Here is a 15,736-nt window from a genome sequence, read left to right as displayed (position 1 = left end):
GCAGATTGACATTCTTTGGTTTTTGAAATATGTAAACTTCTGGGTTTTTTATTTTTATTTTTTTAGACAAAGTCTTGTTCTGTCACCCAGGCTGAAGTGCAGTGGCGCAATCTCGGCTCATTTCAACCTCCACCTCCCAGGTTCAAGCATTTCTCTGCCTCAGTCTCCCGAGTAGCTGGGATTACAGGCGCCCGTCACCACGCCCAGCTTGTTTCTGTATTTTTAGTAGAGATGCGGCTTCACAATCTTGGCCAGGCTGGTCTTGAACTCCTGACCTTGTAATTCACCCGCCTTGGTGTCCCAAAAATGCTGGGATTACAGGCGTGAGCCACCGCAGCAGCCTTAAACTTCTGGATTTTTAAATAATGGGAAAATAAGTTCAGAATTTTCTTCTAAATGTAATTTGACTTTTTCCTCCTCAGCTGATGTAAGCAATGGTACAGTAAAGAAAGAGTCTTCTAATAAAGAAGGAGCTAGAATGTGGATAAACGACATGAAGATGAGGAGTTTTTCCCCAACCATGGTGAGTTTCAAATAACTGTGTCTTTATTTTTGTGTAGTATGAGAGTGTACTCAACTAAAAGTGTTCTATATGGAACAACCCTCAGGAAGCTGTTTTTGGGTTGGGAAGAAGCTATACAGGCATGTGAACTAATGGATACGCTTAAACCTCGCTGGAGTAATATAGATACTAACCAGGGTGGTTAAAACTTGCAGATTTGATGGAGTGTGGCACTAACATGCAGTACTGATATCTTACTGTTAAAAATCTCATCTGAGCAGAAAAAAAGACAATGTGGGGTTAACGAAAAGTATTTGATAACTGTGTTCATTTTAGGACCGAACTTGAATAGAAAGCTCATAATGCATTGACAGATCATTTAATGATCTGGTTATGAGTAATTCTTTTTTTTTTTTTTTTGAGACAGAGTCTTACTCTTATCGCCCAGGCTGGAGTGCAGTGGTGCTATCTTGGCTCACTGTAACCTCCACCTCCCAGGTTCAAGTGATTCTCCCACCTCAGCCTCTCAAGTAGCTGGGATTACAGGCATGTGCCACCATGCCTGGCTAATTTTTGTATTTTTAGTAGAAATGGGGTTTCACCATGTTGACCAGGATGGTCTCGAACTCCTGACCTCAGGTAATCCGCCCGCCTCAGCCTCCGAAAGTGCTGAGATTACAGGCGTGAGCCACTGCACCCGGCCTGGTTAGAATTCTTAACATTTTGAAAATGCTGTATACTTTGGATCAGTTGATTCCATACATTTATTTAATAAATTCTCCATGTATAACATTGTTAATATGTAGTAGGTTTCTACAAGAAGTATATTTATTACATGATTCTACCTTCAGTAAGCAAAATTTGACAACCATCTGGATTAAGTAGTAATAATGAAAAGTACATCAAACGGTATGCAATGTGCTACTCACAATAAAGGTTAAGAATTTGGAGGAAGAGGTGACCTTCATGAACTCTAGTGGCCTGGTGGACTTTATGGAGGGGCAATAATGGAGCTTGGGTTTTGAGTATGACGAGACTTTGAGGTGGGATATTAGGAAGGGAGCTTAAGGATTAATGGGCACAGAGGGGAGGTAGTGAGTATGTGCTTCGGTGAAAATAAGCCAGGAAGCTTAGCTTGTGGAAAGAAGTGGGAATAGTAGGTCTGGGCTCCATGGAGGGTCCTGAATTGAGGTTTTTATTGTTGTTGTTGTTTTTGAGATGGAGTCTTGCTCTGTTGACCAGGCTGGAGTGTAGTGGTGCGATCTTGGCTCACTGCAGTCTCCGCCTCCCAGGTTTGAGCGATTCTTCTGCCTCAGCTTCCTGAGTAGGTGGGATTACAGGTGCCCGCCACCAGGCCTGGCTAATTTTTGTGTTTTTAGTAGAGACGGGGTTTTACCACATTGGCCAGGCTGGTCTCGAATACCTGACCTCAAGTGATCCCTCCAGCTCGGCCTCCCAAAGTGCTGGGAGGCCAGGGTGCCCTGTGCTGAATTGAGTCTGAAGGACTTTGGACTTAGTCTAGCACCATTGAGCCAGTAGACATGGAGGGACCTGTTAGTGATTCAGGAGAAGTTGGGGTGCAGACTGAGTAAAGGGGTAGGGAAGACAGATTCGGGATGAGTAGGAGTAGGCAAAAGAGAGAGGTTGGAAAGTTGGTTAACCTAAGGGGGAAGTAAGAAGGGGTACTAGAGACCTTGCAGAGGGGATTGAAAAACGGAGAGGGGAAAGGAAAAAAAGAGATGACTGTACATAACGATACCAAAAGAGTTTTGGGACTTGGTTCTGGAATATGGAATTGGAGACAATGCAGCAAACTGTAGCTGAAGTTTTGAATGGGAACCAGGAGAACAATAGTGCTACTGGCGGTACCCACTTTACTTAGTGATTGTCTACCAACAGCACTTGGAAGGTGATTTTTGGAAACTAAGAATGCATATTTCTTCAAGAAATGTTTTATGTGGTTCTCACATTTCCATTTCAGTTCATTATATACCAAAAGTTTTTTATTGGCTTAGCAGTTAAGTAACATCTCAGAGAGACTGCAAACTGATAGCCCATCAACCAAACTAGTCGGTGTGTGTGTGTGTGTGTGTGTGTGTGTGTGTGTGTGTGTGTGTGTGTGTGTGTTTAGACGGTGTCTTGCTGTCACCGAGGCTGGAGGGCAGTGGTGCAATCTCAGCTCACTGCAACTTCTGCCTCCCAGGTTCAAGTGATTCTTCTGCCTCAGCCTCCTGAGCAGCTGGGATTAGAGGCGCCCCCCCGCCCCCCCCACCACCACACCCAGATAATTTTTGTTTCTTTTATTTTGTTCATTTATTTTGAGATGGAGTCTCGCTCTGTCACAGGCTGGAGTGCATTGGTGCAGTCTTGGCTCACTGCAACCTCCCCTTCCCGGGCTCAAGCAATTCTCTTCCTCAGCCTCCCAAGTAGCTGGGATTACAGGCACCTGCCACTACGCCCTGCTAATTTTTTTTTGTATTTTTTAGTAGAGATGGGGTTTCACCACCTTGGCCAGGCTGGTCTTGAACTCCTGACCTCGTGATTCACCCGCCTCAACCTCCCAAAGTGCTGGGATTTCAGGCGTGAGCCACTGCGCCTGGCCTGTATTTTTTAGTAGAGACGGGGTTTTGCCATGTTGGCCAGGCTGGTCTTGAACTCCTGACCTCAGGTGATCCGCCCACCCCTGCTGCCCAAGTGCTGGGATTACAGGCGTGAGCCACCATGCCTGGCTGACAAATGTATTTTGTTTGGCCTTCATGGTATTTTGAAGAATTTTGAATTTGTTTGTTGACATATACAAATCCTGATTTCCCGGTTATTTTGAAAAATGGGAGTACCTGACAACCCCAGGCCCACGTTCCCCATCTAGGAAGATTTGCCCAGCGTTGTGTAGTGAACATCTACATGGTGTGTTGGGCAAACATTTCCCAGGTACCGTGGTCTCCCTCACCCGAGTTATCTCTTTGACCTAAATTTGATGTCAGTTGCCATCTCACATGCACCTGGCTTCAAGGTATTACTTGTTTGTTCCCTGGATATAGTGGTCCTTCAGTATTACCAACTTATCCTTCAGTTATTCAGTTATCATCAATTTTATGATGATTTAAAAAAACTATAGGTAGGAGAATAAAGGATGGAGGGAGAAAGGAGGCTGCTTATCTTAACATAGAATACATTTTTATTTTATAAGTGAGGACACAGTTAGATGGTGGGGGTGGAGAGGACCCAGAATTTAGGTAATTTGCCTAAATTAAAAAACAGACTACACAATTAAATAACAGCAGAATTGGGATTCAAATCTATTCATTTGGCCAGTCCTGTTTTGCCTCGAATTTCCGAAATGGAGTTTTATTTTAGCATAATTTCTGAGAACATTCCAAGTTCTCAGATTTTATCTAAAGACTCCATAGGTTAATGTTGATTGGATGGTTATTTCCCACTTCTTTTCCTTTTCACGTTTGTTATCTATTTGCAACCATATTCTGCTCTAGATTCTGAGGTAAATGAAAAAAGAGCCTGTCCTTCACTTTTAATGCTGTCTCGATCTTGCCTTAATTTGCCTTAACCTGTAGGTTTTTGTTGTCCTCTTCCCTTGGCATACTGAGTTTCACAACAGTTTCTTTATATTCTTCCCTGAACAAGTGCATGCTAATAAACAGTTGCCTAATGATTGTACTGGTAGTGAAAAGTGGCTTATTCCGGATCTTCCTTTATTCCTTTAAGATCCTGTAGAGGAAGAAAAGGGAAGCATAACTGTGGTGACCATTCACTTGGTTTGCCCAGGACAGTCTGGGTTTACTTCTGTTTTCTCAGTGTAATCCTCAATAGCTCCCCAACTCAAATGTGCCAGGGTTTGGAAAATAAATTATATGGCCATCTTATATATGATCACGATTGCATCTGTGGAGACACAGAAGTCCGAAGTAAATTTTTCTGTTCTTCATAAGGGCCTCTAAAATAAACTCCAGTCTTCTGGGGTTTTGGTTTTAGGATATGCGGGAAAGCAGACAAATAGGAGTGAACTGAGAAGAAGGTGGAATGTGAGACTGAGAGGCCTTGCTTGTGGTGATGCAGGGTCCTTTGGGGCCAATCCACCTTTGCTAGGGTTCACTCCAGTTTTGCACTAGGAAGAGCCAGACACACTGCTTGCTCTTTCTCCTGGAACTAGAACGAAGGCGAAGTCTGAGTGCAGAGAGAGTTCTGGGCGTCAAGGAGGGGTGATAGGCAGTATTGAAGGGGAAAGTAGCTTGACATGATGGTGGCCGGAAGGACGTGGAGTCTTGTGACCCATTTGTGGGTAAGAGACAGAGTAGGTCCTCGTTGTCTGTGCTCATTATTGGAGAAGCAGGAAAGCCACGAAGTGTGGCCCAGATTTTAGGGAGTATTGAGGTGGCGCGTCATGTTTCCATGATGGAAATTTGTAGGTGTTCCTACAAGAGAGTTTTTCTGTGTGTTGGCTGGGTGTCTGGTCCCTGGATTTGGGATTGATTGTGCTCTTTCTGTGTTGCAGAAGGTTCCTGTTGTAAAAGAAGATGATGAACCAGAGGAAGAAGATGAAGAAGAAATGGGTCATGCAGAAACCTATGCAGAATACATGCCAATAAAATGTATGTCTTCGGGATTTGTCAGATATTTACATCAAAGTTTTCCTGTGGTTTCTTTGGTTCTTTTTGTTTTGTTTTGTTTTTTTCCATATAAATTTAGAATCTTGTTTTAGGTCAAAGTCTTTTAAAACCAAAAGTAAAGAAGCTTGGATTTTATTTTAATTTTGTTCATAGGAGTAGTGATTATAAAAATCAAAGGTAATTGTAAAGATATATAAAGCCAAGATATTTAATACAACTTGTCTAAAATTGTAAAAACATTGAAATTATAAAAATAATTGTGCTATTTGAATTCCATAGTTTTTCATTGTTTCTCCCTTTTGTATAACATGGTTCTTTTTTTAGCAGCCACTGTATGAAGTCGAAAATTAGGTTTTTAATATTTGCATAAAATTTTCACTTTTTCATTATAGGAAATAAATCTATGTCTAGAATTTGTCTTTCATGTAGTCTCGGTTTCTATAAAAAACCACTAATAATACCGTTTGAATTGAACTACAATTCTCTTTTTATCAACTACCGATAGACTCAAGATTCCATCCTTTTCTGGTCACCTACAATGAATTTTAGAAGTCCTATCTGAAATTCTGTTTTTCTTATTCCAATAATCATTTTGCAAAAGGATTGAAAGAGTTTATGGCCCTTTAAACCAGAGGACAGCAAACTAAATCTGGACCACTCCCTTTTTTATAGTAAATAAGGTTTTATTGGAACATAGACATGTTTATTGGTTTACTTATTATCTGTGGCTGCGTTGACACTACAGTAGCAATGTTAAGTAGTTGTACAAGAGACAGGATGGCCTAAAACGGCAAAATCATTCTCTGACCCTTTACAGAAAAAGCTTCCAGATCATTATTTTAATGTATTCATGTTGTACATTTTGGGGACTTGGTTGTTAAATTTTATAGCCAAGTTTGTCTTTCGAATACTTTTCAAAGTAAAATATGTTCTTTTTAAGACGGGGTCTGGCTCTTTACTCAGTCTGGAGTGCAGTGGCATGCTCTTGCCTCACTGCAACCTCCACCTCCCAGGATCCCTCCTGGATTCTAGCAATTCTCGTGCTTCAGCCTCTTGAGTAGCTAGGATTACAGGTGTGCACCATCATGCCTGGCTGATTTTTGTATTTTTAGTAGAGATGGGGTTTCACCGTGTTGGCCAGGCTGGTCTCGAATGCCTGACCTCAGGAGATCCACCCACCTTGGCCTCCCAGGTGCTGAGATTACAGGCGTGAGCCACCATGCCCAGCCAGGCAGTGGCGCAATCTTAGCTCACTGCAGCCTTAGCCTACAAGGCTCAAGCAATCCTCCTGTCTCAGCCTCCTGAATAGCTCGGACCACAGGTCCCACCACCATGCCCAGCTAATTTTTGGATTTTAATTGTAGAGATGAGGGTCTCACTGTATTGCCAAGGCTGGTCTTGAACTCTTGGCCTCAAATGATACTCCTGCTTTGGCCTCCCAAAGTGCTGAGATTACAAGCATGAATCTTCATGCCTAGCCTCAAAATAAAATTATATTGCAAACTTTTGTTTTACTGAATGAATGCTTGAAGTAACTGAACTCCTTAATCTGGCATTATGTTCTGTTACTACTAGAGAACCTGCTGTTATGAACCAAGTGGTGTTTTTTTAGATCTTTTTTTTATCAGCAAATCTCTATTTTATTTTATTTATTATTTAATTTTATTTATTTATTTATTTTTTGAGACAGAGTCTCACTCCATCACTCAGGCTGGAGTGCAGTGGCACAGTCTCGGCTCACTGCAACCTCCATCTCCTGGGTTCAAGCAATTCTCGTTCCTCAGCCTCCTGAGTAGCTGGAATTACAGGCGCGTGCCAACGTGCCCAGCTAATTTTTGTATTTTTAGTAGAGACAGGGATTTGCTATGTTGGCCAGGCTGGTCTTGAACGCCTGACCTCAAGTGATCCCTCCACCTTGGCCCCCCAAAGTGCTGGGATTACAGGCATGAGCCACCCACCTGGCCCAAATCTCTTGTTTTAACCATATGTAGTTGATAAATCATTTTAGTCAAATATAGATAGTACTTTGTCATCAGTTACTTTTTATGGAAGCCCAGAGAGAATACTTTTTAATTATTTTTCTATGTTATAAGAAAAACATTGAAATATCTTATAATGAAACTGGAAATGTTATTACTTAGAATAATTAAAATGTTTTTACATTTTTGTTTAGTAAAAATTGGCCTACGTCATCCAGATGCTGTAGTGGAAACCAGCTCTTTATCCAGTGTTACTCCTCCTGATGTTTGGTACAAAACATCCATTTCTGAGGAAACCATTGATAATGGCTGGTTATCAGCATTGCAGCTTGAGGCAATTACATATGCAGCCCAGGTAAGCAATAATATTTCATAATTAATACAATAATTATTTTATCCTATTCTATATAGCATAGTTGTTTCAATCTAAAGGTAACTTTTCCTTGTATGAAAACCTTGTAAATGTAATATTTATGAAAGTTTAATGTGTTGGAAAATTAAATTTTAGAAGTGTAGCAGAGATACAGATAGTGCATTTCCAGTGGAAATGGCAAATGTTATAACTTGCTTGGAATTTACTGGGAATATTTATTAAAATTAAAAATATGTATATCGACCAGGCGCAGTGGCTCATGTCTGCAATCCCAGCAGTTTGGGAGGCTGAGGTGGGTGGATTGCTTGAGCCCGGGAGTTGGCGACCAGTCTGGGTAACATGGTGAAACATCATGTCTACGAAAAATACAAAAAATTAGCTGAGTGTAGTGGCACACACCTATAGTCCCAGTTTCTCGGGAAGCTGAGGTAGGGGAATCACCTCAGCCCAGGAAGTCGAGGCTGCAGTAAGCTGTGATCTTGTCACTCCACCCTGGGTGATGGGAAGGAGACCTTGTCTCAAAAAAAAAAAATTATATATATGTATATGTGTGTGTATATATACCCATTCCTAGGAGTGTGTTCCCTGGAACTGTTAGATAAGAACATATGCAGAATGATATTTGTTGTACCTTTTGTCCCTCCAGCTGGAAAAGATTTGAGCATCCACATTATTGGGGGGTAATTGCATAAACTGTGATATTATTGGACAGTGGGGTATTGTGTGGGCTTTTAAAATGATGTGAGGTAAACAGTTGTCTTGAAATGATTTCAGTCATATTCCATATCTGTAAAATAAGTAATGACCAAAATAGCCATTTATCCTCCATATTTTGTGTGATATAAAACTTTTAATTTGGCTGGGCATGGTGGCTCACGCCTGTAATCCCAGCACTTTTTTTTTTTTTTGAGATGGAGTCTCGCTGTGTCGTCCAGGCTGGAGTGCAATGGTGCGATCTTGGCTCACTGGAACCTCCGCCTCCCAGGTTCATGCCATTCTTCTGCCTCAGCCTCCCGAGTAGCTGGGACTACAGGCGCCCACCGCCACGCCCGGCTAATTTTTTCTGTTTTTAGTGGAGATGGGGTTTTACCGTGTTAGCCAGGATGGTCTCGATCTCCTGACCTCATGATCCACCCATCTCGGCCTCCCAAAGTGCTGGGATTACAGGTGTGAGCCACCGTGCCCGGCCCAATCCCAGCACTTTGGGAGGCTGAGGCAGGCGGGTCACCCTGAGGTCAGGAGTTCGAGACCAGCCTGGCCAACGTGGTGAAACCCTGTCTCTACCAAAAATACAAAAATTAGCCAGGCATGGTGGTGCACACCTCTAGTGCCATCTACTTGGGAAGCTAAGTCAGGAGAATCACTTGAACCCAGGAGGTGGAGGTTGCAGTGAGCTGAGATTGTGCCACTGCACTCCAGCCTGGACAACAGAGTGAGACTCTGTCTGAAAAAACTAAAAAACCACTGGCCGGGCACTTTGAGAGGCTGAAGCTGGCGGATCACCTGAGATTGGGAGTTCGAGACTAGCCTGGCCAACATGGTGAAACCCTGTCTCTACTAAAAATACAAAAACTAGCTGTGCGTGGTGGCACATGCCTGTAATCCTAGCTACTCAGGAGGCTGAGGCAGGAGAATCACTTGAACTCAGGAGGCGGAGGTTGTGGTGAGCCGAGATTGTGCCATTGCACTCTAGCCTGGGCAACAAGAGCAAAACTGTCTCAAAAACAAAACAAAACAAAAACAAAAAAAAACCTGTTTGATTCTGCAAGTGTTGATAAGGGGTATGGCGGGCTCCTCACCAATTTGTTAACTTTCATTACCTGGTGCATGGAAGAGTAGCAGGAAATAATATACAGTAAATATGTAGAAAGTATTCACATTGAGCTGGGCACGGTGACTCGTGCCTGTAATCTCAGCACTTTGGGAGGCCAAGGCGGGTGCATTATGAGGTCAGGAGATCGAGACCATCCTGGTCAACGTGGTGAAACCCTGTCTACTAAAAATACAAAAAATTAGCTGGGCGTGGTGGTGCATGCCTGTAATCCCAGCTACTCGGGAGGCTGAAGCAGGAGAATAGCTTGAACAGGAATTCAGAGGTTGCAGTGAGCCGAGATTGTGCCACTGCACTTCAGCCTGGCGACAGAGCGAGACCCCGTTTCAAAAAAAGAAAAAAAAGAAAGTATCCACATTAAAGCCAAAACTATAAAATTTGGCTGGGTGCAGTGCCTCACACCTGTAATCCCAGCACTTTGGGAGGCTGAGGCAGGCGGATCACGAGGTCAGGAGATTGAGATCATTCTGGCTAACATGGTGAAACCCCGTTTCTACTAAAAATACAAAAAATTAGCCAGGCGTGGTGGCGGGCACCTGTAGTCCCAGCTACTCAGGAGGCTGAGGAAGGAGAATGGTGTGAACCCGGGAGGCAGAGATTGCAGTGAGCCAAGATCGCGCCACTGCACTCCAGCCTGGGTGACAGAGCGAGACTCCGTCTCAAAAAAAAAATCCAAAACTCTATGAAATTTATGTAAAAATTAAGTCACAAAATACATATACAAAACAAAAAACATAACATCAATATATTCCTACTCCTAAAACAGTGTATGAAATATTGATCACCAAAATATCTGAAGGATTATATTAATTACCAGCCTTTTGTTTTTCAGCAACATGAAACTTTCCTACCTAATGGAGATCGTGCTGGCTTCTTAATAGGTGATGGTGCCGGTGTAGGAAAAGGAAGGACGATAGCAGGAATCATCTATGAAAATTATTTGTTGAGTAGAAAACGAGCATTGTGGTAAGTATTTAAAAACTGGCTGTGGGCCAGGCGCGGCGGATCACGAGGTTAGGAGATCGAGACCATCCTGGCTAACACAGTGAAACTCCGTCTCTACTAAAAGTACAAAAAATTAGCCGGGCGTCATGGTGGGTGCCTGTAGTCCCAGCTACTCAGGAGGCTGAGGCAGGATGCTGAGGCAGGAGAATGGCGTGAACCCGGGAGGCATAGCTTGCAGTGAGCCGAGATTGTTCCTCTGCACTCCAGCCTGGGTGACAGAGTGCGACTCCATCTCAAAAAAACATAAATAAAAATAAAAATTTTAAAAAAACTGGCTATGGAAGGTTTTGTTAGTAATTACTTTAGCATGTGGGGATGGGATTCCCCTTCCCCATCAAGACAGGATCTTTGTCACCCAGGCTGGAGTGCTGTGGCATATTCATGGCTCACTGCAGCCTCTACCTCAGGGGCTCAAGCAATTCTCCTGCCTCAGCCTCTTGAGTAGCTGGGACTACAGGCATGCACTACCATGCTTGGCTAATTTTTTGTAGATACGGGCTCTTCTTGTGTTGCTCAGGCTGGTCTCGAACTCCTGGGCTCAAGCAGTCCTCCTGCCTTAGGCTCCCAAAGTGCTAGGATTACGGGTGTGAGCCACTGCACTCAGTGGGATGGGTTTTAATGAGTAAGTGTATTTTCTTTTTCTTTTTTTTTTTTTGAAGTGTCAAGACCTGGCTTTATTAATTCCTGAATTCTAGAATGATATAATTTGTATTTAATTTGTGCTTTTTAATATTTTGGCAGGTTTAGTGTTTCAAATGACTTAAAGTATGATGCTGAAAGAGATTTAAGGGATATTGGAGCAAAAAACATTTTGGTTCATTCGTTAAATAAGGTATGAAATCTTTTTATTCAGTTGGTCATTCAATAAATATTGACTCATCTGTGAGATGACAATAATAATAGCTATGTATATAAGGGGACACTTTTTGGAAAACTTTGATGTTACTCCACAGAAAGCATAGTGAGCGCTAGCCACTATTGTTGGTTTGTGGATTCCTATATGCTAAACACTGACAGGCAGTAGCCACTCATCACATGTGGTTATTGAACAGTGTAAGTGACCAGTCCAAATTGAGATGTGCTCTCAAGTGTACAGTGCACACCAGTTGATTCTCTCAATTTTCAGTGTTATTTTTATCTTTCTTTTATAGTTTATATGCCATAAGGGTGCAGTTTAGACAGGTGGCATACCTTGCACTATAGGTCACCAAATCATATGCGATGTAGATAGTTATGGCTTGGGCAGACTGGTTTCAGTATTTGTACAGCTAATGGACTTGAGTTACTCATACCTCTGCTCACATGAAAACAATTCTGTAAGCTGAAAGACAATGTGTGCCAGTGTGTTTTAGAATGTTAAGGTTCAGTTAGCAAATCTTTATTGACTTACTATGCATGCACCAATTGTTGGTGCTATAAGGTTAAAATAGACTGATAGGGTTCCTGGAAGGGCCTCCCTAGTAGCCCTTTGAAAATAAGTAACTGCACCTCTACTTCCCATGTGAGTCCTAAGTTGAATACAGTGTTGCCCTAAACAGTGGCTTGTTAGGGTGGGTTTTACTGGGTGGATTTGTAGCTATAAAGTACTGTGTCTTGAATGACTGTATACAATTCAGAACTAAAAGGATGTAAGTGGCATCTAGAATTTTTTTTTTTAATTTCAGAGTAGTATTAGAAAGGCACATTAACAATTACTCATAATTCTTATGTATCAGAAATTAATCACAGTGTTTTGCATATAGTAAGTGCACAATAAATGTTTGTAAATTGTGACTTTTTTTTCTTATAGGGAAGTTTGTCTGGTTTTTAATGTTTTTTTTTTTTTGTGATGATAAAAGTTTTTAAGACTTTGAAAACTGGATTTAAAAAAAAAAAAAGATCTCAGCTCTGTTGCCCAGGCTGAAGTGCAGTGGCACAATCTCGGCTCACTGCAACCTCCATCTCCCAGGCTCAAGCAGTTCTCCCACCTCAGCCTCTGTGGTAGCTGGGACTGCAGACACGCGCCACGATGCCTGGCTAATTTTTGTATTTTTTGTAGGGATGGGGTTTCACTATGTTGGCCAGGCTGGTCTTGGAACTCCTGAGCTCAAGCGATCCACCCACCTTGACCTCCCAAAATGTTGGGATTACAGGTGTGAGCCACTGTGTCCTACCAAAAACTGGATTTTTGTACTATAAAGTTGTGTGTTTGTGTTGTGTATATTTATACAAATAAATTTGCGTCTCTGTACTTTTATGTTTTCTGAAGCCTGTCATGGGCCTAACAAGAGTTCCTGCTTGTGAATGTTTAGTTGGGATAAATGTTTCAGAGAGAAAGGTATACTAATTAACTAAATTATTTTCTTTTCTTTTTTAGTTTAAATACGGAAAAATTTCTTCCAAACATAATGGGAGTGTGAAAAAGGGTGTTATTTTTGCTACTTACTCTTCACTTATTGGTGAAAGCCAGTCTGGCGGCAAGTATAAAACTAGGTTAAAACAACTTCTGCATTGGTGCGGTGATGACTTCGATGGAGTGGTATCCTTTATGGCAAATATTTTTCTATTTTTTAACGACAAGAAAATTATAAAAGGGTAGACCTTTGGGAAACAGGAATCTTGAGATTAAACGAGTTGCTGGAGTGAAAACTTTAATGATTACCTAGAGTCCAAAGGGATTGGAAAGTTGATTCGGTTTTTTACCTGTCAGATAGGAGAGCAATGTTTAATCTCCTGGTTTAGAAAAATGTTAATAGATATGAGGAATACTGAATACTGTATTCCCCTTTTGAGGATTAACATTGCATATTTACATAGCAGAATACCCGAGAAGACTAAGTGAAAGAAAACTGTTAGAACTTAGTGGTCCCAAACTTGTTCACAGTATATCTTTTAACTGTCGTGCATGAGGAACATCACTTTTTGAAATGCTGATTAAGTTGGTTACCAATCATGCTTCTACTTTTACAAGTTACCAGATAACAACTTCTTGCTGCAGTGGGTTCTTTTCTCTGTTTTAATTTAGAGGCAAATTGCTGGTTTAAATTCCAAATTCAGTGAATGTCTTTGAGGCTAGAGAGGGAGGAGGATGTAACTGGGGAAAGGCCCATAGGACTTCCTTTGTATTTGCAGTCATGAAATAGGCACTCAGAAGGCCTCAGGGAAATAAAAGTTAACTCTTCTTGAAAGACTGGAGATTCTTACTTAATACTAATGTGATACATTCCTTAACTCATTCCATTTAGATAGTGTTTGATGAGTGTCATAAAGCCAAAAACTTATGTCCTGTTGGTTCTTCAAAGCCAACCAAGACAGGCTTAGCAGTTTTAGAGCTTCAGAACAAATTGCCAAAAGCCAGAGTTGTTTATGCTAGTGCAACTGGTGAGTATTTATTTATTTAAAAATATATATTGTAGGTTATTTTTTCAACTATAATATATTTCATTTGTGGGATTTTCAGGTGCTTCTGAACCACGCAACATGGCCTATATGAACCGTCTTGGCATATGGGGTGAGGGTACTCCATTTAGAGAATTCAGTGATTTTATTCAAGCAGTAGAACGGAGGTAATGCAGTTTACGGTATATACTCTTCTCAGTAGCAATCTAAGAAATGTGTTATTCCTAAAGCCCATTCTCTGTATGTTAAAATTCTACTGTATTGGTAATTACTGTATGTTTTAATTTTATTCAGAGGAGTTGGTGCCATGGAAATAGTTGCTATGGATATGAAGCTTAGAGGAATGTACATTGCTAGACAGCTGAGCTTTACTGGAGTGACCTTCAAAATTGAGGAAGTTCTTCTTTCTCAGAGCTACGTTAAAATGTATAACAAAGCTGTCAAGCTGGTGAGGAATTTTTCTTAATTCCTGGTGTTTTTATTTAATGTATCTGATAATGTTTCTGTTAGTTTTGGCGATTGCGATGCCTCCTGCCCATGGGAATGTATTTCTACTATAAAACAACAGATGAAGCCAGGCACGGTGTCTCATGCCTCAGCACTTTGGGAGGCTGAGGCGAGCAGGTCACCTGAAGGTCAAGAGTTCAAGACCAGCCTGGCCTACATGTTGAAACCTCATCTCTACTAAAAATACGAAAAAAAATTAGTTGGGCATGGTGGTGTGCGCCTGTAGTGCCAGCTACTTGGGGAGGCTGAGGCAGGAGAATCGCTTGAACCCAGGAGGCGGAGGTTGCAGTGAGCCAAGATGGTGCCAGTGCACTCCAGCTTGGGTAACAGAGGGATATTCCATCGCAAAACAAAAACAAAACAAAAACAAACAGATGAGTTACCAGATGATAGGCTGTTTAACCAATGTGTTTTTTTTTTTATTTTTTTATTTTTTTTAATTGAAGCAGGGTCTTACTCTGTCGCCCAGACTGGAGTACAGTGGTGTGATCTTGGCTTACTGCAACCTCTACCTCCCAGGTTCAAGGAGTCCTCCAAACTCTGCCTCCTGAGTAGCAGGGACTGCAGGCGCATGTCAATGTGCCTGGCTGATTTTTGTATTTTTTGGTAGAGATGAGGTTTTACAGTGTTGCCCAGCCTGATCTGGAACTCCTGGGCTCAAGCAATCCACCTGCCTCAGCCTCCCAAAGTGCTGGGATTACAGGCATCAGCCACTGCGCCTGGCCTAACCAATGTTCTTATATTTCAGATTGTCCATGTTTTCATTTTGTTAAGGTAATTCATAAGTTATAGCCATTTATTTCAGTTGCATAGTTCTTAAAATCACATTATTTTCTAAAATGACTGCATTAGGTAATAAGAAACTTGAGACAACTGTGTGAGTGTCCTGAGAAATAGATTCCCAAGTTACTAAAGATGATTTATTAAATTAATATTAAATGGTCTTGCACTTAACATTATTTTGATTTAATTGGTATTTTTAAATAACTAGACTCAAAGATGAAGTGTCTGAAATGTTGATTATGTATCTTCAGTGGGTCATCGCCAGAGAGCGGTTTCAGCAAGCTGCAGATCTGATTGATGCTGAGCAACGAATGAAGAAGTCCATGTGGGGTCAGTTCTGGTCTGCTCACCAGAGGTTCTTCAAATACTTATGCATAGCATCCAAAGTTAAAAGGGTTGTGCAACTAGCTCGAGAGGAAATCAAGAATGGAAAAGTAAGTAGAAGAACTCATTAAGAGATTGTTTGGGGGTTATGTTGTTTAGTCTTTGTGGGTGCTGAGGTTTTCTGCTTGTAAAATCTGGTTTTCCTAAAGGATAGTAAAACTTCTAAAAAATACATTTCTTAAAATTATAAAAGCAATGCCTGCTGAGAGAATTTAGGGAGTTCAGAAAAGTATAACAAAGTAAACATCACTATAATTGGTCATCCATAGCTGGTAGCACTGGTAACATATGGATGTCTATTGCGTTAAGGTTTTTTCTTTTCGGTGAATATTTATCTACTTAAAGCATAAGATACTATAAACTGTACAA

General features: G+C 41.4%; 1 protein-coding gene across 6 annotated transcripts in view; it reads left to right on the top strand.

The window, feature by feature from the left end:
* SBNO1 (strawberry notch homolog 1) overlaps positions 1-15,736 on the top strand; it is a 75,598-nt gene that overhangs the window by 23,174 nt on the left and 36,688 nt on the right. For all 6 annotated transcript variants that reach the window (XM_024931036.4, XM_003812104.7, XM_055096320.2 and 3 more), the window contains 10 exons: positions 423-523; positions 5,013-5,109; positions 7,301-7,461; positions 10,143-10,276; positions 11,057-11,147; positions 12,672-12,833; positions 13,540-13,675; positions 13,755-13,860; positions 13,988-14,141; positions 15,235-15,417. In XM_024931036.4, coding sequence (XP_024786804.1) covers positions 423-523; positions 5,013-5,109; positions 7,301-7,461; positions 10,143-10,276; positions 11,057-11,147; positions 12,672-12,833; positions 13,540-13,675; positions 13,755-13,860; positions 13,988-14,141; positions 15,235-15,417 — 1,325 coding nt within the window. The remainder of the gene's footprint in view (positions 1-422; positions 524-5,012; positions 5,110-7,300; positions 7,462-10,142; positions 10,277-11,056; positions 11,148-12,671; positions 12,834-13,539; positions 13,676-13,754; positions 13,861-13,987; positions 14,142-15,234; positions 15,418-15,736) is intronic.

This window comes from Pan paniscus, chromosome 10 (genome assembly GCF_029289425.2).
Source record: "Pan paniscus chromosome 10, NHGRI_mPanPan1-v2.0_pri, whole genome shotgun sequence".
NCBI lineage: Eukaryota > Metazoa > Chordata > Mammalia > Primates > Hominidae > Pan > Pan paniscus.
Note: the sequence above shows the minus strand (reverse complement) of the source record. Positions and strands in the feature narration are given on the sequence as shown.